The sequence below is a fragment of the Cheilinus undulatus genome, linkage group 6 (genome assembly GCF_018320785.1).
Source record: "Cheilinus undulatus linkage group 6, ASM1832078v1, whole genome shotgun sequence".
Lineage (NCBI taxonomy): Eukaryota > Metazoa > Chordata > Actinopteri > Labriformes > Labridae > Cheilinus > Cheilinus undulatus.
Genome location: NC_054870.1, coordinates 7,919,178 through 7,941,755, shown reverse-complemented (window position 1 = coordinate 7,941,755; position 22,578 = coordinate 7,919,178). Strand labels below are relative to the sequence as shown.

General features: G+C 39.7%; 1 protein-coding gene across 1 annotated transcript in view; it reads left to right on the top strand.

Annotated features, from left to right (window-relative positions):
• Positions 1-21,508, top strand: part of rel (v-rel avian reticuloendotheliosis viral oncogene homolog) — a 33,469-nt gene extending 11,961 nt beyond the window's left edge. Inside the window, exons 6-11 of the mRNA XM_041789659.1 lie at positions 8,960-9,100; positions 13,400-13,504; positions 13,675-13,893; positions 14,312-14,377; positions 14,711-14,785; positions 16,587-21,508. Coding sequence (XP_041645593.1) covers positions 8,960-9,100; positions 13,400-13,504; positions 13,675-13,893; positions 14,312-14,377; positions 14,711-14,785; positions 16,587-17,482 — 1,502 coding nt within the window. The 3' untranslated portion in view covers positions 17,483-21,508. The remainder of the gene's footprint in view (positions 1-8,959; positions 9,101-13,399; positions 13,505-13,674; positions 13,894-14,311; positions 14,378-14,710; positions 14,786-16,586) is intronic.
• The last annotated feature ends 1,070 nt before the right edge of the window (positions 21,509-22,578 follow it).

Here is a 22,578-nt window from a genome sequence, read left to right as displayed (position 1 = left end):
TTTTAAGGACGTCTGCATCCAAAAGTGAGGCCAGTTACCTTTGTGTCTGCTGTAAGTCCAGATGTGTGAATTTGTCAGTGACGTGCATGGTTACATGGGTATACATCTTTTGTTAAAGACCCTGTAAAGTCAAAATAAATCTTGTATGACAGGTCACTGTGTTATGAACCCCTAGTTCAAATTTCAGTCAAATAAAGCATCTCTAAGTTTATAAAGTTAAGCTTCCAAATTAATGAACAATGACGCAGTAAAATCTGCTCCAGGATAGTGTGGGCGTGTCTGTTGGATGAGATGAAGCCACGCCTACTCAGGAGAAATACGGTCCTCTCAGATTTAATAAAGCCTACTGTATCATATTTGACACACTTTTATAAGACCTCTATCTAATCAACATGATCAGTAAATTACTTGACGTTTTAAGCACCAAAGTCGCAAAATTGCGTCAGGCAATATTGCTGAATTAAACAGGCTATAGCTGCAACTATGGTGCCTAATGTCGTTACTACTTTACACCAGGAGATGGCAGACATGAGTAATTTCAATCCAAGCAGCATTTGTGGATGTGTTTCTATTCAAATTTTTGGAGAGAGAGAGTTTTGAGAGATGCACCCCCAGTTGAGAAGACGAGGAAGCGGCAGTAGTGGTTGTAGACGGAGCGTAACAGGGAGAAAGAGAGCGAATGGCGGGAGGAATATTCACCCTCTGGCATGACGTTCAGTCGTCTGGTGAAACTGACGGTGCGTCTGTAAGCAGCAACAGGGAGTCCGTGCGCCATGATAGTCCACAAGCAGCACATATCGAGGCCGATGCTTTGCCTCACTGTGGCTGGGAAGTGAGTAATTAGCAAATGTCGAGGAGGGGACATGGTGGGGGTATTAGGGGTGAGAACACCGCAAATAGTGGCGGAGGTAGGTAGGAAATGAAAAACACCGCGGAGATAGGGACAGCCATGTTATAAGCAGTGGGGGAAAACGCACAGCCAATGGCGGCAGAGGCCGCCTGGTGATGTCAAAATATGAAAATTAGATGCGTGAATTTACTCCCATCACAAACTTTGGGTCATACTGAAGGTTTTTCTCATTTACAGTATGCCTCTATCTCTAACCACTTGCAAGCTACAGCCTTTTGAAATCATGATATCAAAATTGAATATTTTCTCAAAAAAAATCTGGCACCCAAAGGGTTAACCTTTTGAATATAATCAGATAAATTAAATGCCCTCCAGTAGATTATCAGTTGTCAAAAATACCTAGTGTATCAGATATGATACAAAAAAAACTATATGTGAAACTTTATGGCAATTTTTCTTTTTTTTTTTATTTCATCAGAGGTTTGAATAAACATTTCAGTTACAAAAAATGAGAATTTTGCGGCTATTATTTTCTGGCTTTAAGGGGTTAAAAGATGTTACAATCTGAATAGAGAAAAGCATATAAGCCATTAGCCTGCCCCTTGACCTTACAGTGACCTTATGATCAGAGCCCAGCTGCCTGGCTCTTCCGGAGAAGAGACAAAGTCTGTTTTCTGGCTAATATCTCTGTTATGGTACTTTAAATGATCCATAGACCACTGTAGCTGATAGATTTGGTTAATTTACCTCACAATGAAGAAAAACAGCATTTAACTGACTGTTAACTTTTAACAAAGGCATTGACATCAGCTAACAACAGCCTGGACTGAGATGAACTGCTCTGTGATTTAAGATTGTATCTAATGTGTTAAGACAAAAACTTTGGACTCCACTTTCCAGGGTCTTTAAATAGGTAGACCTGCATTTGCACGTGCATGATGGTGCAGCCTTGTTGTATCTGCAGCCCCATACTCTGTGAGGTCACACTGAACACCACAAAGCACACCAATGTGTTGTTGATTCAGGTCAGCTTGGTGGTCTCCAGATTATAAACTTTAGATTATTAGAGTTTATTAGATCACTAGCTTTGCAGCTAACTCTGGCTTGACAGTTGTGTTTTTCATGGCCCTTGTCAAATAAACTAATAAATGATAAATAAAAAAGATATTAGGTCAGGTTGCGGGTTGTCATGGTAACAGCACCGAAACAGGTGTGACCCCTTCTCATCACTGCTGTGAAACTCAGCTGCCCCACCACCATCACAGCACAGGAGTAATACACACTGACCTCAGTAATGAGGTCTGTATGTTTGTGTTTGCAAAATCATAGCTGTATTGATGTGTGAACACATCTGGAAATATTCAGGAGGACTTCCCTGGAAGCAAGTGGTTGGTAATGATTACCGTAGTTCTCATAACCAGTGAGCAGCTGGCTGTGATCATTGATGCAGAAAGTCATCTTTTTATTTGACCACCACGTTCTTTACCACTATTCATATTGTGAATATTTCCTATTAGCATTGATATAAAGGAGAAAACTGCTTTTATAGTGTTACGTCTGCAGGCTTGGGTTTCTCCATCATCTTTGTTACATCATGTCCTGACATGTTAAGAATGTTATGGTTGAATTTTCTTGTATGTTTAAGATTTGGGGGCAGTAAAGAGTTGTATATTTGAACTTATTGGGAAAACATGTAACGACAAAAATCCGACTGAAAATCTCAGACAAGCTCATTCTCCAGTTTTTCTCTGTCCATCCAGTTTTAGCAGATGTCTGTTCTCCTCTGAGCGTGGTTCTGATCAAGGTTCTGCTTGTTAAGGGAAGTTTTCTATGTCGTGGTGAATTCATGTTGGCCTCTTTAGTAAATATAACAAAGACTACACTCTACTCCTGCTCTTTAGTGGAGAGTCTGAAGATAATTTTGCTAGGATTTGGTGCTTTATCACATAGATCAGGGGTACCCAAACTTTTCAGCCTTTGGCCCCCAAAGTAACAGGTGGCCCCCTAGTCACTAAGGGTGCTTAAGGCATAACTGAATGCTGCGGTGCCAATCATATCCAGACCTGAATTTAGGGATTCCTTAAACCAGTGGTTCTTGGTTAAATCATTGGATCCACCATCAACTTCTCAAGGAGAATCGCAACCCAAATTTTGGGATGTTTTTTTAGTCTATCAGATGTATTTAATAAAAAGTAGTAGAGCTTGGGCCTAAGGCAGTACAAAAAGTGTAACAAATCAAAGAAATAGGACAAACTTGCATGTTTTTTAGAGTCTCATAGACAATTTGGCACAATTTTTTTCCCCGGTACACATCCATGGCCCACTGAAAAAGGGCTTCACGACCCACTTTTGGTCCCAACCCACCAGTTTAGAATCACAGCCTTAAACATTTCTTTGATTTCAGCATAAATCTCACCAAATGGCTATGGTTTTTTCCAATTGAACTAAATGTATGCATATATTTCTGAAAAATGTACATCTGAAAACCATTCGAAAATATTCTTGTTTTTTGAAGGCATCTTGTAACCCCCACTCAGTGTCTTGCAACCCCCCAGGGAGTCCGACCCCTACTTTGAGTACCACTGACATAAATCAGAGGTGTCCAAACTACTGCCCAGGGGCAAAGTGCCCCACTTCACCCTTACCAAATTCTGAAAATAAAATAAAATAAAACATGGCCCACAATTGAACATGAGGCTTGTGTTTGACTGTTTTGTAATTTTTAAATCCTGACACTTGGCAGTAGTGCTGTTAATTCTTTAAACAAACATCTGACAAGCATTTGTTTACTTTTTTCATGCATAAGTTGTTGCATTATATACAACATATACTGTATATCTATAAGGTTAGGTTACAGTGGCCCAGTAATTCAGATATTTTTCTGCATGTGGCCTTCAGTGAAAAAAGTTCAGACTTTTCTGACATAGATAAAGACCTCTAACCTCTAGCATGTTTAAATGACGTAAACATGATGAAACAGATAGAAATCAGACCAAACACACAAGCTGAGGCACCGACTGATATACTCGTGTGTGCATGCTGTATGAGCGCTGTGTGTTTGTGATGCTCCAGTTAAAATATGAGTCAGAGTGGAGACTCTGTTTTGTGGTTTAGCTTCCTCTGCACACCCACATAACACACCGTTCTCACACTGACCCCCCTCTCATTAAAGACACACTCTGAGTCTAGAAATGTGTGTCCTTAACTTAGATGTTTGTCATATTGCATGCACAAATAGATGATGTAATATTTATGAATAATAAGAGTGACTCATCAGAATTAACTGATCTGATAACAGACAAGAAAGCAAGCTGCACACTTCTCATGTAGTTTTAAATAAGTCATTTATATTATTTATTAACAATGTATTTAGCACATCATATGATTATGCAAGCATAAAAATAAAAGTATCAGTTTATCAGCATGGCTCTGTATGAAGTGAATGCTTTCAATAAATAAGATTTAAAGTCTTAAAGGTCACATATTACCCAAAATACACTTTTTCAGGCTTTTCTAGCAAAAATATTTGCCCCTGGCCTGTCCACAATCCCCACACACTCCCAAAATGGGGAAACAGCTGGTAAATAACGTCTGTAACTACTCTGCAGCGTTAAAAGCGTTGACCAAACTTTCCGGTGATCAGGAAACAATTTCCACAAGGAGGATTGACACAACCCAGGTTGTGCTCTGGATGGCCTTGAATATTAAAAGAGGCGTGAAAATAAAAGATATAAAATAATCTGTTAAAAAATAAAAAAGTCCACTCCTTTAGGGCACAGTAGGAAGTGAATATGGCAAGTAAGCATGCCCCAGGGTACCATGTGGGTGGCTGGTAGGGTTTCCATGAGCCCCCGGTCCTGCTGTGGATTTCCCAAGGGCCCAGAAACCTCCAACAGTGTCTTTGCATGTTACCAGGGATGAAAAGGCCCTTACACAAGAAATGCCATCAAGCTTGACCTTAACTGTTGAGTGACAGACGTGTCGATTCGTGTTGAGCTTGAGTCTGTCTGCCCCCCCCAGGCCCAGGTTACAGCATAACAGACCCATTGATGAATCCTTAGCACCATACATGCCATTTTTGTGCAATGCACTCTGGGGAGTGATGTCATACAGCTGCACTGTTCTCTGTTGTATGGACCACCTTCCCTAAAACCTTTTAATCTTTAACTTAAGTGCAGTTCTAGTGAAGAGGATGTTAAGGAGGAAGTTACTGGAATGAAGATCAAGGTGAGTATAGTTCAAAATATGTTTGAAGAAAAACAGAGCAGTCGATGACATCATTACCCAGAATGCATTGCATAAACTTGGCAACTTACATGTGAATTTCTTTCTTAGATTTTCTCAAAATGTAGAAATCTAGTGTGTTTCTTTGCACCACAAAAATATAAAGTGCAATATGTCATTCCATTGAGATCAATATGTCTTAATATGCAGGGTCCTTTCACAGCCTCTCACTTCATCCACATGTGTGGAGACAATCTGGAGCTGTTACCATGACAATGATGGGATTGTTTTATTTTTCTTTGGAAGGCTCAAGGGGTCTTTGTTTTTATATCTCTACATGTGCACACCCAAGCCATCTTTTTTTTGCTCCTTTCAGAGGGAAAGCTTTGTTGAAACCATGAAACACTTTTTTTAAAGTCTGGCCTCAGAATAAGATGTATTGTTTCCTCGTCCCTGCTGGCTCATCATCAAAATGCATACAGAACTGAGCACATTCAGTTTTCCTCAGCTCTGAGCAGAGGAAAGGTTGAGATTGCATCTCTCCAAATCAGACTCAAAAAAGCAAATTGATGCAGCACTGGAGCTACAGCTTTCTGAATTACACCTTGAAACGCTGCAGACAGAGGGGGGAAAGAAATATTGTGTCTGTGCAGGTCCAACAGTTTGCATCCACATGCTTGAAATAAAGAGTGCTGAGACGTTCCCCACCACTTTCACACACGTCAGGAGCACCGTGGTCACCTTCTGCTCGAACACGCACACACATTCTTCTTTCCACTCTGAGGTGGCGTTGCAGAGCGTCACAGTGGCGAAAGATTGAAAATGAGAGGTGGAGGAAGAGAAAGTGGGCAGATGTGAAAATTGGTGTGTGTGACGCTCTGTCTGTGTGGGCGTCTCTCAGTCTAAGGTGTGTGCTCGCGTGATGCCTGTGAGGGGGATGAGTGTTTGACGCTTATGTGTGAGTGTGAGTGTAGGCTGAGGATCTTATCTGTGACGTGTTAGTCTATATGTGCACGTTGATCCAGAGCTGAGGTTTGGAGACAACCTACAGATGTGACGAATATGAGAACATCAGAGAACTTAAGCCTTTATTTCTATGTGAAATGTGAAATATCTTTTATCATTAACCCCCTATATGTGTATTCATGCTTTAATGGCATGTTTTTTTATTGATCACAGCAGTTATAGAAAGTTTTGAAGTGAAGTTAAACTCTTTGATGCTTTGCTGTCTGTTATTTATTTGACTTTATTTAACCAGGAAAACCTCATTGAGATTAAAAATTTCATTCACAAGAATGTCCTGGCCAAATAATTCAGTTAATAATTCAGTCTGTATAAAATATCTATTTGATATTGACTGTATGCCATACTAGGGCTGTTCATCTTAGGGGTAGCAGGTGATCAGAACTCAATATCTCAGTTTAAGTTGTCAAATGATGTAAATGTGAGTCATTAAAAATAAAAACTGGAAAATTAAAACCCTTGCTGCAGCTGCACATGGTGTTCAAATGTTCATATGCTGAGTGAATGCATGAAGTGCAGACTTAATTTTTTTTATCCATGAGTTTCAAAGTGTCCTAATTTTTTGATTTTTTATCCACGTTTGTAACAGTGGGGTTAAAAAGGATGGATTTGTGCAATAAATATATCTTGATTTATTTTGCTGCTCTGCTGCAAACTGTTGTGCAAAAAACCGAAACCACTGCAGATGGAGAAGTTCATCCTGAAACAGTTTTTACTGAGGCAAAATGACTCTTTAAGGGCCTGACACCTGCTGTGTAATTGTATTATTATTATTATAGGGTTCTTCCTATTTGGATACCAGAGTCTGAGATACATCTGATACTGCTTAAAATGCAAGTATTGGTATCAGTTTGTGGTTTTCCTTTATATTTTGCTTTGTTTAGCCATGCTAAATGTTAGCGCTCTAAACCAGAAATCCTTTCTTCTCCACTGTTGGAAAGCACCGCACAAACGGGCTACCGTTATTAGAGCAGCAAAGAAGAACCAAAAGACCCACTGCAACAGCAAAGAATGGAGGCTGCATGACAGTTTTTCTCTGAATGTGATCATTAAAATGCCTTCCAGACTGATGTTGTTGTACACGACAAAAAGAGATACCGTTTATCAAAAGTCAAATAACTTTTTTAACCACACATTGATGCCTCTTTCTTGTTGTTCCTCTTGAAACTAGCAGTTGTGCCTTCCCATTGATGCTATAGATGCCTTTAAATCTTTTTTCAGTGAGCCTGGAACTCATGTGACTTTTGGGGACTTTAATGATTAAATCCACACCAGTAAACCTCATACTGAATGTCTTTCTATCCGTTTTGATCAAAATACAATAATTTATTACCGCTGGCTCGAATGCTAACTGCCATATTGTTTTCCTTCTGTGAGGGTCTGTTAGCAGACTGTTCTGTAATCGCCTCATGCTGCCTTAATAGAGCATAATGGAGCCACAGCTGCCCTAAATTAACAGCATTGGTAATTACCAAAATATATATATTTTTTATGTTTCTGCAATGGTTAATGCACCAATATGTAGAAGCTCTTTAACCCAAATGAAATTTTTAATGCTAAAATATGATTATTATTGTTATGCATGAATTTTCAAATGTACTGATTTATCAAAAAACTGAACTTGCATTCCTGAACAGAAAAATGAGTTTTAGTGGTTGAATGTCATGCTTGATTCATTTCTGACTTCTCAGAGAAGCCCAGTGAGCCGGCTCAAATTTGGGTGAATTCAGTTTGAAATTCCTCATTCCTGTTCAAAATGGTAAAACGTGGAGAGCTCACTGAAAATGAAAGAGTCCACATTAAAGCGCTTCATGATGCTGGATGTTCTTTGAGACAAATATGACAGGTGGTCTAATAAATTTGTTAAGCGCTGTAGGTCTAAAATAATTTGCTAGTCTGCACAGTCAGTCCAGAAAGTTCACACTGGTTTTAGATCAGTACTCTGTATCAGCCGATACCCAACACCTTGGTATCGGAATCGTATCAGGAAGGAAAAAATGGTACAATGCTACAATGTAATTTACAACGTCATTAAGCAGACGCTTTTATCCAAAGCAACGTACATTTGAGAGCAAGAATAATACAAGCAAAGATCTAGTTGAGAAGAAACAACATCAGTAAGTGCCACAAAGTGCTTCAGGTCCATTTGGACGGAAGTGCAGCTGTGCAGTGTTTAAGGCAAAGCACCTAAAATCTATGTTTTTTTGTTTTGTTTTGTTTTGTTTTGTTTTGTTTTTAATAAACACCAACAATGAATCAAGCAGAATGTGAGATCTCTCATCGCCATCCATTAGAGTTCACAACAACTGATTACCAAGTGCCAAGTGCTGGGTCATTCACAAAGAGCTTGGCAAAGAAATCCCCGAAGTAGAGCAGGACAGTGCGAGCCAACTGTAGTTGGGAGACTCATTCAATCACTGGGGACAACAGTAGAGAATAGTCTAGCTAAGTGCATAGTGTTTTTATAAAGAGCTGGGTCTTTAGCTTTAGTGGGAGTCTGTAGATCGAATGGAGTTGGGTAATTCATTCCACCATTTAGGGACAACAGAGGAGAAGAGTCGAGCTAGTGACTTAGGAGCCTGATGCTCTGGAAGTACCAGGCGCCTTTCGCTTGCTGAGCGTAGTGGGCAAGAAGGAGTGTAGACCTGGATGAGGGACTCCAGGTAAACAGGAGCAGTTTTGGTTACTGCTTTGTAAGCAATGATTAGAGTTTTGAATTTAATGCGAGCTGCAACTGGAAGCCAGTGTAGAGAGATTAAAAGAGACGTGACATGAGCTGTCTTGGGTTGGTATCAGAACATCCCTGGTTGATAATGTCTCCTTTCATCAGATACTGACATTTGTTTTTGTATGTCTGTTTAGTACCACAGGAGCAGCTACTACAGATCGAGGAGTACGACCTGAACGTGGTGCGGCTGTGTATCCAGGTTTTCCTACAGGATGAGAACGGACAGTTCACCAGAGCTCTGAACCCAATCGTCACAAACCCCATCTACGACAACCGTGAGTCTACTTTTGCTGCTAACACACTGCCAAAAACAAGTAATGTGTTTGGATTGAATGTGTTACTGGACTTTCACCAGTCTGATGAAACTCTATTAACACACTGGTAACACATCTATAACAACTGTGAGTCTTTTACACCTTGCTAATAACACGACGCTAATGCTGCTGCTAACATGCTGCAAAGAAACATCGATGACAATCAGGAGTGTCATGAACCTGTCATGGTAAACTGATGGCACCCCTAACACAGCTGCATCTAAAAATATAAAGTATCATGAAAAAGTTTTTTTTTTTTCCCTGCAATTTAGTTAAAGAAGTGAAACTTCTATTTATACTAGATTCATCTCAAACATCTTCGTAATCTTGATGATTACAGGTTACCAAAATAAAAAAATCCACTATCTCAAAATATTAGAATATCACAAAACATTAGCCTTACAAAGGATTTATAATACAGAAATCTTGACCTTCTGGAAAATTATGCTCATTTATCCCTCAGTAATTGGTTGGAGCTCCTTTTGCACAAATTACTATGTATATACAATATGGTATGGAGCCAGTTAGTCTGTCCAGTTCTTTTTCTCCCTAGCCCAGGTGAGACACTTCTAACATCTGTGTTTCAGGAGTGACTTGGCACTAAGAACGCAACACTTGTAGCCCATTTCCAGGACACATCTGTGTGTGGTGGCTCTTGATCCACTGACTTCAGCCTCACTCCTTTGTGAAGCTCCCCTAAGTTCTTGAATCGGCTTTGTGTGACAATCCTCTGAAGGCTGAGCTCATCCCTGTCACTTGTTCACCTTTTCTTACCACTCTTTCTCTTTCAGTCAGCTTTCCATGCATTTGCTATGATAAAGCACTCTGAGAACAGCCTGACCTTTCAGCCGCGACCTTCTGTGGCTTACCCTCCTTGTGAAGGGTGTCAGTGATTTTCCTCTGGACAAAAGTCAAATCAGCAGTCTTCCCCATGATTGTGGTTGTGTGTACTGAACCAGAGTGAGAGAGTGAAGGCTGAGAAAACCTTGATAAATTGGATTTTTCCATAATGTTCTAATATTTTGACATAGTAGACTTTTAATTTTTATGAGCTGTAAGCTGTAATCATCAAGATTAAAGCAAAAAAATGTCTTCAGATATTTCAGGCCGTATAAGATGGATGTAGAATTTATAAAATGTTAACTTTCTGAAGTAAATCAAGGGAAAAACTGGACTTTAATTTGATTTTTTTTTTTTTTTTTTGAGATAGACCTGTGTATTCCCAGCATGCTACCTAAACACTAGGGTTGCCATAACAACATGATTTCAAACTTTAATAAAGTTGTACTAAAAATTCATCAATGAAAACCTGTTTGATACCACAGCAGCTAGTCTGACATGTTGAAAGTAGAAAAGTTGTTCTCATTTACAAATAAAATGATCATCAGTTCCTGTTTGTCACTATCAAAAGGTGAAAACATTCTGACACTGACATGTAAGCGTCTGACAGTAGGTCAGGCTGCAGAGGTGGGAGACGTTATGTTCTTTAAAGCTGACACTTTGTCAATATTTACGTCACTGTTTCTTGAAATAGTCAAGAAATACTAAATCCTGCCTCTGAAATTAAGCTGTAATAATGAAACAGTGTTACACAATTTTGAGCAGGACACACCTGTCGAAAGAGTTTGTTACGACACCTTTTCTATGTGTGTGTTAAGGCTGATACAATTTCTGTTATTTTGATCATCAATGGTATCTAAAAGGACTGACACTTAAACAAAAACTATACATTTAATGGCTAAGACAGGTGTGCAGAGAGGAATAAATCCAACAACAAATTGCAGGAGAGCTGATAAAAGACTGCAAAATCAACAAAACCTTGCAAGAAATCAAACTTTGTTTCTGACCAATGTTGGCAACAGCAATGCAAAAGTTGTACTTCTATATCCAGGAACTGGAAAATGTTCCCTGACATAGATTTAAAGTCACAGTCACAGTTAAGGTTGTCAAAATTAATGTTGCTTCCTTGTTCAAGTTGTGCATTCAATGTATAAAAAGTACTAAAATTCAAAGAACATCAGTTTCATATGACCGGTATGTATTGGAAATAATCTGTTAAAAACTGCAAGTAAATTTCAGTGGAGTGTTTGAATTGTACAATATCTGCAATTTGGGCAGTGTGCAGTTTGCATGCAGCTTTTGAAAGCTTCTGAACCTGCTGCTGTGTCATAGGACATATATTAGTAACATTTGATTTTTACCAGAGTAATATCAAAGTTGAAATTCTGGTATTAAGACAGCTCTTGAGTCAGTAACCGTGTTGCACTTGAAGAAGTAGTTTAGTGTTCACACATAGACAGAAAGAGGAAGTGCTATAAACACACTAACCCTCCGACAACACGGTTACCATGGAGCACTTCCTCTTCTGACAGCAGTCATGTGAGTGTGGTGGACGCCTTCACTCAGAATAAAACTGAGCCAGGTCTGAAATACTCAAGAATCACATCACCACGCAAACCAGATCAAATAAAGACACTTTCCAATCTTATATTGACTAAATAAATAAAAAGATGTTTTTTCTTATCCTACCTTTAGACAATGTGCAACATTTTTAACACTAATCAAGCAGATATTAAATCTTTTTTAACTAAGGCTGTCATTATTACTGCATTCATCACAATTAAGGTCCATAAAAGTTCATTATTTTTTTCACATCATATCAATCACATGATTTATCGTCCCTTTCAGCATGATTTGGTTGAGCCACTGCAACGTCGCCTGCAGCCACAGTAATGTGAAATAAGTTCACCACTGCCCCTTAAAATCTAATTTCACTTTGAAAAGACAGCAGAGTGGATGGGTCAAAAGTCAACTGACACCTTGTGTTATCAAGCATTTGGCTTTTGTTTTGCTTTTCAATCATAACATGTTCCTTTTTTCTGAGGTTAACATCATGTCATAATCTCTGATCTACCCAAAGTTCCTTATTTTCTTTTGAAAAAAAAGCAGAGCTTTACTCAAACAGGAAGTCAATTAGCCTTAGTTTAAGATAGTACCAAAAACTAAATGAAACAAAAGGTTTTGAATGCAAAATAGTTGGATTTTTAAATGTGACAGGAAGGTGAGATTAATCAGGATTAACTCTGTAAATTCTGAGATTGATGACAGTATAAATTTTAAGTTGTTTGACAGGCCTAATCTTAACAGTATTGTGGTTGATACAATGACTTCCTTAACAGAGACTGAATTTGATCTCCCTTTAGGTTTGGTGTTTGCAGCTCTGCTTTCACATGAACAGGATTGTGCTTCTTTTGGCTTAATGATGTTTCACTCAGATGTTTTAAACATTTTAATGCATTTTTATTTTTTATGTTAACCCCTTGATTGCTGTTTTTATACATGTTTGCATACAATTTTAGATGTATTCATTCCTCCCTTTCACGCCTGTCTCATGAAATGAATTTAGATTATGCAGTTCGAAGTTGTTTTAAAATTGTGTTGCTTTATGATACCATTGATCATTACAATATCCTTAGTGTATCAGTAGTGTATCACTTAGACCAGTGGTTCGCAACTGGTGGGTTGGGACTACAAAGTGGGTCGCGAAAAACCTTTTCAGTGGGTCACAGATGTGTGCTTGGGAACAAAAAATTGCCAAATTGTCTATTAGACTCTAAAAAACATGCATGCTTGGTCCGATTTCTTTGTTTTATTACACCTTTTGTACTGTCTTAAGCCCAAGCTCTACTACTTTTTATTAAATACATCTGACTGACCAAAAAATTCCTGAAAATTTAGGTCTCAATTCTCCTTGAGGAGTTGATGGTGGGTCCCGTGGCTCAACCAGTTGAGAACCACTGACGTAAACAGCTGGTATTGCTCTTATTTTTGTTGTATCTAAAATTTTGACAACCTTAGCTGAGTTAGCGCTACTAGCTAGAAGACATGACCTATTTTTAACTTATCATCTGTTCACTGGAGCTAACTGGTCCATATTCAGTTCATTCAGCAGCCCTATTTGCTTACTAACTACCTGTTTACTGCTGCAGATAATGCTATTGACTGTCTACAATGTTAAAGTATCTGATTATTAATGAGCTTGGCCTAAACACCCCTGATGTTTGATTTTCATCTAAAAGATAAGACTATTTCGTAGTCTTTTGATAGTCCGACTCTGCTCTTGAAATTTAGAGCATGAATGCATGAAATTGCCTTGAGACAGATGAAAGTCATTATTATTGTAACATGGTCAGTTCTTAATGCGTAAGGTCTGGTGTATTAGATTTACAGCATTGCTCCCATCTTGTTGTGTGTCCTCAGGAGCTCCAAACACAGCTGAGCTGAGGATCTGTCGAGTCAACAGGAACAGTGGCAGCGTTAAAGGAGGAGATGAGATCTTCTTACTATGTGACAAAGTCCAGAAAGGTTCGTACCATCTCTGTTCTCTGAAATGATCAGCATTAAACCCCACCGGACTGTCAGCTGACAGCTGTTTTCTCTTCATTCATCTTCATTTCTGGTTCATATCTGTAGCATAGTCTCTTTGCATGTTCAGTCAGTTCTCCACTATTGTTTTCCATCATCGCTCCCTCTAGACGACATCGAGGTCAGATTCTTCTCCTCTGATGGCTGGGAGGCCAAAGGCTCCTTCTCTCAGGCTGACGTCCACCGTCAGGTCGCCATCGTCTTCAAGACTCCGCCCTACTACAACACCTCCATCGTTGAGTCAGTCACGGTGCACATGCAGCTACGTCGACCCTCTGACCAGGAGGTCAGTGAACCCATGGACTTCAGATACCTGCCAGACGACAAAGGTGAGCAGACATCTCCTTCTATGTGAAGGAGACCAAACAAGTCAGCCTTTTGGTATCTGAGAAGAGCTCTTGAGGTCAATCCATAGTGTCTGTCATAATGAAAACACCATCTCAAACTAAATGTAGATCAGCCTAATGACAGGATGGAGTGGAGCTCCTGGCATGTCGTTACATCAGCCATGCTTAATTCGATATATCCTTATTTAACACCCAAACAGTATGTGCCCACAAAGACATAACTACTCCAGTCAAAACTGTTTATGAACCAGACTGTAAACAGGATTATTTCTGATGTTGCAATCGGCATTTTCTAATAAGGTGTGCATGTGACTCAAGTTTATATTTAAGGAGCTGCAGGTTTTTGCCCTTTTGCATTGGCTTCATTTTGCAATGTTTGTGAACATGTTTTTGTTTTTAGATCCTTATGGCTACAATGAAAAGAAACGCAGGAGAGAGAACCTGATGAGGATATCAGGACTGTCAGGTAAGTGATAACAAAAAATGAGACAGTCTTTATTATTTTAGTTATTGTTATTATATAAAAAATATCAAAACCTAAAAGAAAACTATATCTGATTCATTAAACGCTTGTGTAGAAGAAGAATAAATCTGTCAAACACTGCAAGAAAACTACATTGCACAATAGCACTGACATTTTTTCCATACATAAATGTTGCCAGTGTTTTTGTGTAATTTGACTGTGTGCCGAAGTTTGCCTGCAGTTTCTGGAAATTAAAAACTAAGGTTTGGTCAGGCTAGTGATACAATACTGTTCACAAATACTTAAAGTTTGTGAATGTTTTTGTCTTTCCCCTAGGTGGTCCATTCGCTGGTCTGTCCATGAACAGACCCAAGGCGGTCCCTCAGAGCACCATGGGTCACATAAGAAAAGGTAACTGATTTAAGTTTATGTCCCTGAATGTTTAATGATGATAAGGTCAAACGATAAAGATTTTTTTCTCAGAATTGCTTTAGTTAATGCAATTAATCTCCATTTTTTATAATTCCACTCATTTTTTAACCTGACACCAGATAGACGGTTTCATAGATGCATTGCATGCTTATTTTTCACATTCATCTGGGTAACCTCCCATACAAAGTTTTTGGTAAGGGCAAGACTTCAAAACATTCCCAAAGGGTATTGGACAAAAGTTCTTTCGGTCACATTCATTAAGGGCCAGTGCTAATGAGCTGTACAGGCTAGCGCTACCATTGTGTTTGAACGGCAGAGGTTGTCACCGGCTAAAATTCATGCCAGGGCCTATTAGGAGACGAGCAAAATCATCTCTACTAAGAGAAGCTTTTGATGGCTTTTTGCTCTTGTTTTAGACCTCCTAGTGTTGTCTAACCAGATGAAGGGAGAGGGACCTGGATGCAGCCAAGGACCTCCACTTCATACCGGAAGTCAGACAAGCGCCGTATTGAATGATGTATGGCAGCGACGTTGACGTTCTGCCAACCAGCCAATCTCCTGTCGTATATTATGTCTGTAGTGATACATGAATTTGGATCATAAATTGAGTCATTAAAATTAATGTAATGTTATCGTGCTTGTTAACCCGAAAACCATATGTGGCAGACCTGCCTCTTTTAATATGGTGGCGCCACAGAGAAAACAACAAAGAAGACGTTCAGTTCAAGTGACTTCCGGTATTAGGTGTTAAGTGGAGGTCCTCTAACCTGACGCAGAAAACCTGTCATAGACAGCATTTGGTAAAGGGCAGAGCCTTTGAAAAAAAAAAACTCTGAGGGTGTTTGGATGAACATTGTGTCTGTCACATCTTTACGGGCCAATCAGAGCAACAGAACACGTGATATAGCCACTGCCGAGCTGGGTCCTACCAAAGGAATAAACTCCATAGAGACAGAACTAAATAACGCGAACCATGGCTACTGTAGACATGTCAGTACAAGACTTTGGTTGTTTTTGAAAAGAAAACAACACTCTGCTGTTCTCTGTTCCTCTTTTAATGAAAAGATGTCATCAAGTTCTGATAAAACTGGCGCTTTAGCAGCGTCCACACTAATGTATTCTGCCATAATTGCACCAGCCTATTGTTGCTGCTTGCTTACGTCACGACTCCACTGCACCCAAAAGTACTTGCCCCTCATCGCTGATTGGTCCTGTCACTTTCTAACCGGGCCCAAACGGTTCAGACAGGAGCTTTGCAAGATGGATTCGCCAGTGAGAAACACGGAAACGGGCATATCCATCTGCTTTGCAAGGTTAGAGGTCCTCGGCTGCATCCAGTTACTCTTGGATGAGGTGGAGACAAGAGTCTTGTACTGAGTTAGCTGAGACCCTTTAACATATTAAAAAAAAATCTTAATTTTGTGATAAACACACTTTCAATTGAAATGGTAATATACTATCAACCCGAGTAATGATGAACCATCCACAAACACACCTGTGCTACGACACTGCTCTTTAATGTGAGCTACAGTGGCTAGCTCCCATTTGAGTGCCAGTTTACTCTCTAGTTTGGATGCCATACTCTACTAGTTACGATGAACCCAATGTCTGTGTGTTAACCAAACAATGACACAGTGTAAGGTACACTCCAATGAGTCCACATGTCAAGTTTAGTGTGGACTTTACACCAGATCATAATTCACAACTTTTCCACACCTGCAGGGCATTGATCAGAATGACTGTACTCTATAATAACACTGAGGTGTGTTTGTTCCCTCAGCTGAGCTCAGCGGTCTGTACCTGAGGCAGCAGCAGCAGCACGCCCCAGTGATGACCCAACAGCCTGTGTTCAACCAGCAGTACCAGCCGGCCAATCAGAGTGTCATGATGTCATCGCAGCCTCCTACTGTACCTGTTAGCCATCAGTGGACCAATCCCAACCCCCACATCTCCATGGAAACAGTCACCATTAACCCATCAGGTGCCATGAACCACCTGTCCCGTCCTGACCCTTCTAGATCTCAGCCAGGTCGAGGACCAGGATTTCCCAACAGAGTACAGCATGGCTTTGAGACCACCATCCTCCCTGAGCTTTCCATGAATGATCTGCAATGCCTTGACTCGACCCCACAGGTACCCACACTGGGCCAACCTGAGACCCAGACCCTGTTCCCCTTGCAGCACCAGAGAATGGGGATCAATCCAGAACACCGGAACCAGAACCAGAGCCTGAACCAGAATCAGAACCAGAATCTGAACCAGAGCCATGGTTTACAGTCTCCATGGCCCACATTCAACCACCTCAATCCCACCCAGAGCCCATTTAATGGCTCAGTACCAGGAGGTGGAGGGGGGTCCCAGGGGTTAAACTTGTTCTTGGATGGGATGGAGGGGGAAGAGTTTCTCAAGGGCCTTGTGGGGGCAGAGTCTCAGACCACTTTCCATTTAAAACAGGAACCACAAGTCCCAGAAACTCCTGCACCACTTCTTCAACCCCCAAGAGAAAACCCAGGAAACACCTACACCAACCTGCTGCCCCGACCGATCAGCAACGGCTCCAACCTGGAGCCAATGAGACGAGACTGCAGCGTCAACACACAGCAAATCAAAAGCAGCCCTGACAGTCACTACCCAACTCTGGCCGACTACATCAGATCTAGCCGACAGACTCACTGAGATCAGCTGACAAGGATCATGCCTGTCTTATTTAGTCCTGTAGGGGGGAGACACCTGGCCTCTCCAGTCCTGCTCATAAACTGCAGTCTGCAGACTCAGTGGGGTAGCACTGAGATTTTACATCAGAGCACAGAGCTGTAGGTGGGACTACTTTTTATGGATCACTTCTTTTTCAAACACGTGATAAGACTCTCCTCAGTGGATCTGCACCATCTCCTGTCACTTGTACACTGATGACATCTTGTTCTATCCTGAGAGCTCATCTAAATGAACATCACACCAGGATGATGAACAGTTCCCATCTTGTTATACCTGCTTTAATGGATCTTCCTTACAATGCTTACAGGCCATCCTTAAGCTGTTGTGAGGCTCTCAACCCAGTTAAACAGAAGAACAATTACTATACCTGTTTTATACCTGTACTATCAGCTGTACTGGTTTCATGTTAACATCAGAATTAATTTTAGGTTGGAGATATACTTGCTTTTTAGCCTTGAATGCAACTACCTGTCATAAGCATAGTTGTAAATATACTTTGAGATACCAAATATGTTACTAGAGGATACTTGTAGAGGCAAAACCAGAGAGCCCAGGCTAATTACATGCACCTGATGTGTGAGATGTAAACTACAAAAAGGATGACACTCCAGGAGGTTACAATTATGTTAGAATTAAGCTAAAATTAGCATCTATAGTCAATAGTGACATCAGATCAGCTCAAACTGATGACCAGTGTATTGAACACACTGTCAGCAGCGACTACACTCTGTTTCTCCAACATTTTCCTTCGTGCACGGATGCAACTGTCCCAGTATTACGGTGTGATAAGCAACCGTGTTAACCAGTGACTTTCAGCTGCATGTATCCATAGATGTCTTCATTTGAGCTGCTTAAAAGAACAGTCCGTTTGAAGCATTCTTTGTCTAGTTTTTCATTATAATTTCAAATATACACGTCAGATGTGTATCAAATGAAAAGTCTCCACTTTACTGGGCCTGTAGTCAAGCAAAGAAAAAAGTGGTCAATCAAAATGACTCCCACACACAGACCAATTGATTGGTTGTTCACGTAAAAAAAAAGAGAGGAAGAGAGACAGAAAACTTTACCTTTATCTCAACATCAGTTTAATCTGTGACAGCTTCCTCTGGTAGACCACATGATCTTTAAAAATTAACATAACAAGCTTTAATCAGATAATTTCTGTGATCAACAAAAACTATTTAGCATCATACAGCACGTCAGAAAACCTGCAGCGTTTATTTATTGAGGTGAAGGGAAAAAGTCTCTTAGCTGGGATTTAACAACCAGAAGACATTGTCTTTCTCTCTCCTGCTCCGTGTCTGTCTGTAACAGACATTCACACTAACATGTACATGAGATGATAAAGGGACTTATTACTTGTATTTGCTTACCTGTGAATTAAAAAGACCTTAGGAGTTGATTCTTTGATGGAGGGCAGCAGGGACACTCAGCAGCGCCAATCGTACATAATCCTGCATCAGTCAAGTTTCAGCTATGTTGTTTCTGAGTTAGTTATAGCTGTAAAAAAAATCAGAATATATGACATATTCTACATCCCTTTGTGCACCTCTCTACCTGGATTGCCCAGCACTGTATTGCTCGTCTCTCCTGTTGCACATCTCTCAGTGTGGCCAACTGATGAGCAGGGTCTTGGCTGGATGAGAGCATACTGACCAATTAATCAACCAACCAACTGGAAGGTGTCAGCCCATCAATTTACATGATCCTTAATAAACTGAAACAATGATCTGATTTTCATTGTTTTGTCGAGTATCCATGTTGACTTCTTAAACAGAACTGCTCCATCCCAGATATTTACAGACGCGGTTTTCTCTGTGCAGTAGAGATGGCACATCATACATATGTGGATAATTGCAGTCTTGGTCCATCTGTTTGTCTTTAAAGTTTTTTACCACTGCTGTAGAGCGTCTTGCTGTGTCCCTAGTAGTGAACCGTGTAGTGCATCGTTAGGGAATATGACATTTTGTGGTGCTGAGTGAGTATTGTTAGACCCTATGTAGTGCACTCATACTGTTAGTTTTGATTCCCAGCTGTCGTCATGGATGTCTATAAGCCGTTGTTGATGGCCTCATAGTCCGTGGCTGGAGTAGTATCTGAAATAGTTTTTGTTTTGTGCACTTGAGTCCGCCATATTCTAATATAGACAGCTCACTGTGTAGTGGATAGGGGGTAGGGAAATGAGTGTGTGGTTCAAGACACTGCCTCCTACTTTTCATGCGTAAACTGTAGCTTGAAACTACATTTTAAAGGAATGTACAGCCAAATCATGGTCAGTATAAAACATGGACGTAGTCTGAGTGATGTCACCCAGGCTTTTTGGTTGGTGTAGGTTTCCTTACTGGAATTGTTATCCCAAACTAGCCTTTGGCACACCTAGAAATAGACCGTGTTAGAGATGACAGCTACTACAGATAAGCCACGCCTCTAATTATGCATAGCTCTTATGATGAGTTATAAAGAGAATTCAGCCATGTGTTGATCAAGAAATGAGCTATCCAGCCAATGTATTTTTTAAACCAGGCTGTAATAATGTTTTTTTTTCTGCTGTAACAATGTGCATTTTTGAATATGTGACTTCAGGGCTTCTGTGTCAAGCTTAAAGAGGAAAGTGCAGGCTTTTTTTAAACTTCTGTAGAGGTTGCCACTTTGCTCCAAATGCATACGGAGGATATGACACAGTCATAAATGTAGATGCAACTTAAAAGCAAGTTTATTTCCAATCTTAAAAAATGAGATATCACAGGCAGAGATGGGCATAGTTAGCCTGTAACATGACTTCACTTTCACAGAAAAATTCATATCATGATTCTCTAAAGTGAACTGTTTCAGCCCCTCCTGCTGACTGGCAGGTGTGTTTGCTGTCCAGCTGCTGCTTTAACTCACTGGTCTTATCTTCAGGTGAGCCAGTCAGATTGAGCTCATGAGTCCAGCTGGTTTCTGTTTGCGATACGAATCAGGTCACTTGACAATTATGAAATGTGCAGCTGGTTTCTAAGAAGTGAATGTATTTTTTTCCCTTGTTTCTCAGGTGAAGCTTGTTCACTGTCAACATTAAGATTGTCAATAAGGTGTCTAAAACTTTGAATCTTTTGGATATCCCATTTTTTAGAAATGACGCATTCCCTGTTATTTTAATGATCAATAGTATCAAACAGTTGGGGACCTTAGAGAATCTATATCTGCTTCATCAGACAAGTGTGTAGGAGAAAAGCTTATCCATCAAACTTCACTGATTAAACTGCGCAACAACATTGGAGACATTTCCATAAAAAAATGTGCATATTTCATAGTATGCACGACTTTACCTGCAATTTTTGTTGATTAGAATAAAAACCCAATATTGGGTGTATTGGAATTTTACTTTTGTTGCTGATGTGTCAAACCCCCTCAATACTGTTTATTTTTTATTATAATTATGTCAAAGTCAGGTATGTCTTGACAACCTTTGTCAACATTTTCTGCAGGGGGAGGGGGGGATGATTTTTACATTCCCGCATGTAAAAAGAACTTTTATGAATCTTTCTTTATTTCTTTGTAAAGACTTGGTACATATTGTTGTGTTTTATGTTGTTTCAGCAGAGGTCTCTCTGTCATTTAGCTGTTCTCTGTATGTGTGTCAGCCTCAGCTCTGAGTGAAACTTTCTGAAACACTCTTAATGTGGTGGGGTCTGAAACTTTCCTAGAGGAAGTGAGAGGAAATACAATGAGTGTTCCCTTGGTAATGACTATGTCATATCACTGATCACATGCTAATCACAGTACTTAAACCAGATGTTGTAAGAATAAGAAATGTTTTATTTTAGCTTGACAGAGGGCATCTGATAGGTTCCACACCTGTCTCCTAAATCACCCTAATGTGTCCTCTTTTTACTTTGTACATGTTCTTTGCTTTAAAGTGATTTTTTATTTTGATGACTTCATTGTAAGATTTGTATTTTTTTGGACTACAATACAATTATTTCTTAATAAACAGAGTCTGTTTTATTCATATATTTTATTATTTTGCTATCATCGGGGCTGTCAAATGATTTAATTTTTCAAACTGGACTAATATCAGAATATCTGTAGTTACTTAATCCCCCTCGTTTTGGGCATTTGGAAACAGACCTGCTTTTATTTTGAAAAAAAATTTGAAACTTTGGTGGATCCAATATTATGACATGAATTTTAAAAAGGAACTTATGGATTGAAAAGGAAATAAGGAAGGTGTTAAAAAGGTAAATGTTTCATAACCCAAGGTGCAGGTGACTGCTTTAACACTGTGGCTGTGGGGAGATGGTGCAGCGGCCTAACAAAAGTGTGCTGAAAGGGATAATAAATCATGCAGTTAGTTGTGATTAAAAAAATAATAATACACCTATTATGGAACTCAATTGAGATCAGTGCATTAATGCTGAAAGTCGTAGTTATTATTGTGTGTCTAGTGTGTAACAACCACATATATTTTATCTGGGAGCAATTGTAAATGCAGCACTTTTAGTGGGCAACAAATTTTCAGGCTTCACTTCTTGTTCAGGTTCATTTTCATATTTCGATGTACAGCATTTAGCCTAGTAGATGTTTAGCATGTGGCTAACAGTATGTTAACAAACCCTGATCTAGAGTCATTTCCAGGGTTGATTTTCAAACAGTATAGTAACTCTTCACACTGAAATTTAGTTACAAATACTTGACCCATGTTTACTGATCAGTTGCAGTGCCTATAAAAAGTAGTGACCCTTTTGGATGTTTGACCATTTCATTGGTTTTATAAATAAATCATAATCACTATAATTTTTTTCTGACCGAAAAAAAAACACTTTAATGTCAAAGCGAAAACACATTTCTGAAAAGTAATGTCAATTAATTAATTAATCTCCCATAAAGCTTTGACTGGTGAAGAACCCAGGTAACAGTTGTAGTATGCAGAGTCTCTCTTATCTCTGCTGCTGAAACTTTAACTCCTTCAGAGTAGTCATAGGGGTCTTGGTGGTCTCTCTTGTGAGGATTTACACATGTTGCCATATTCCTTCCATTTCTTAATGTTTTTGTATCCATCCCCTGACTTATACTTT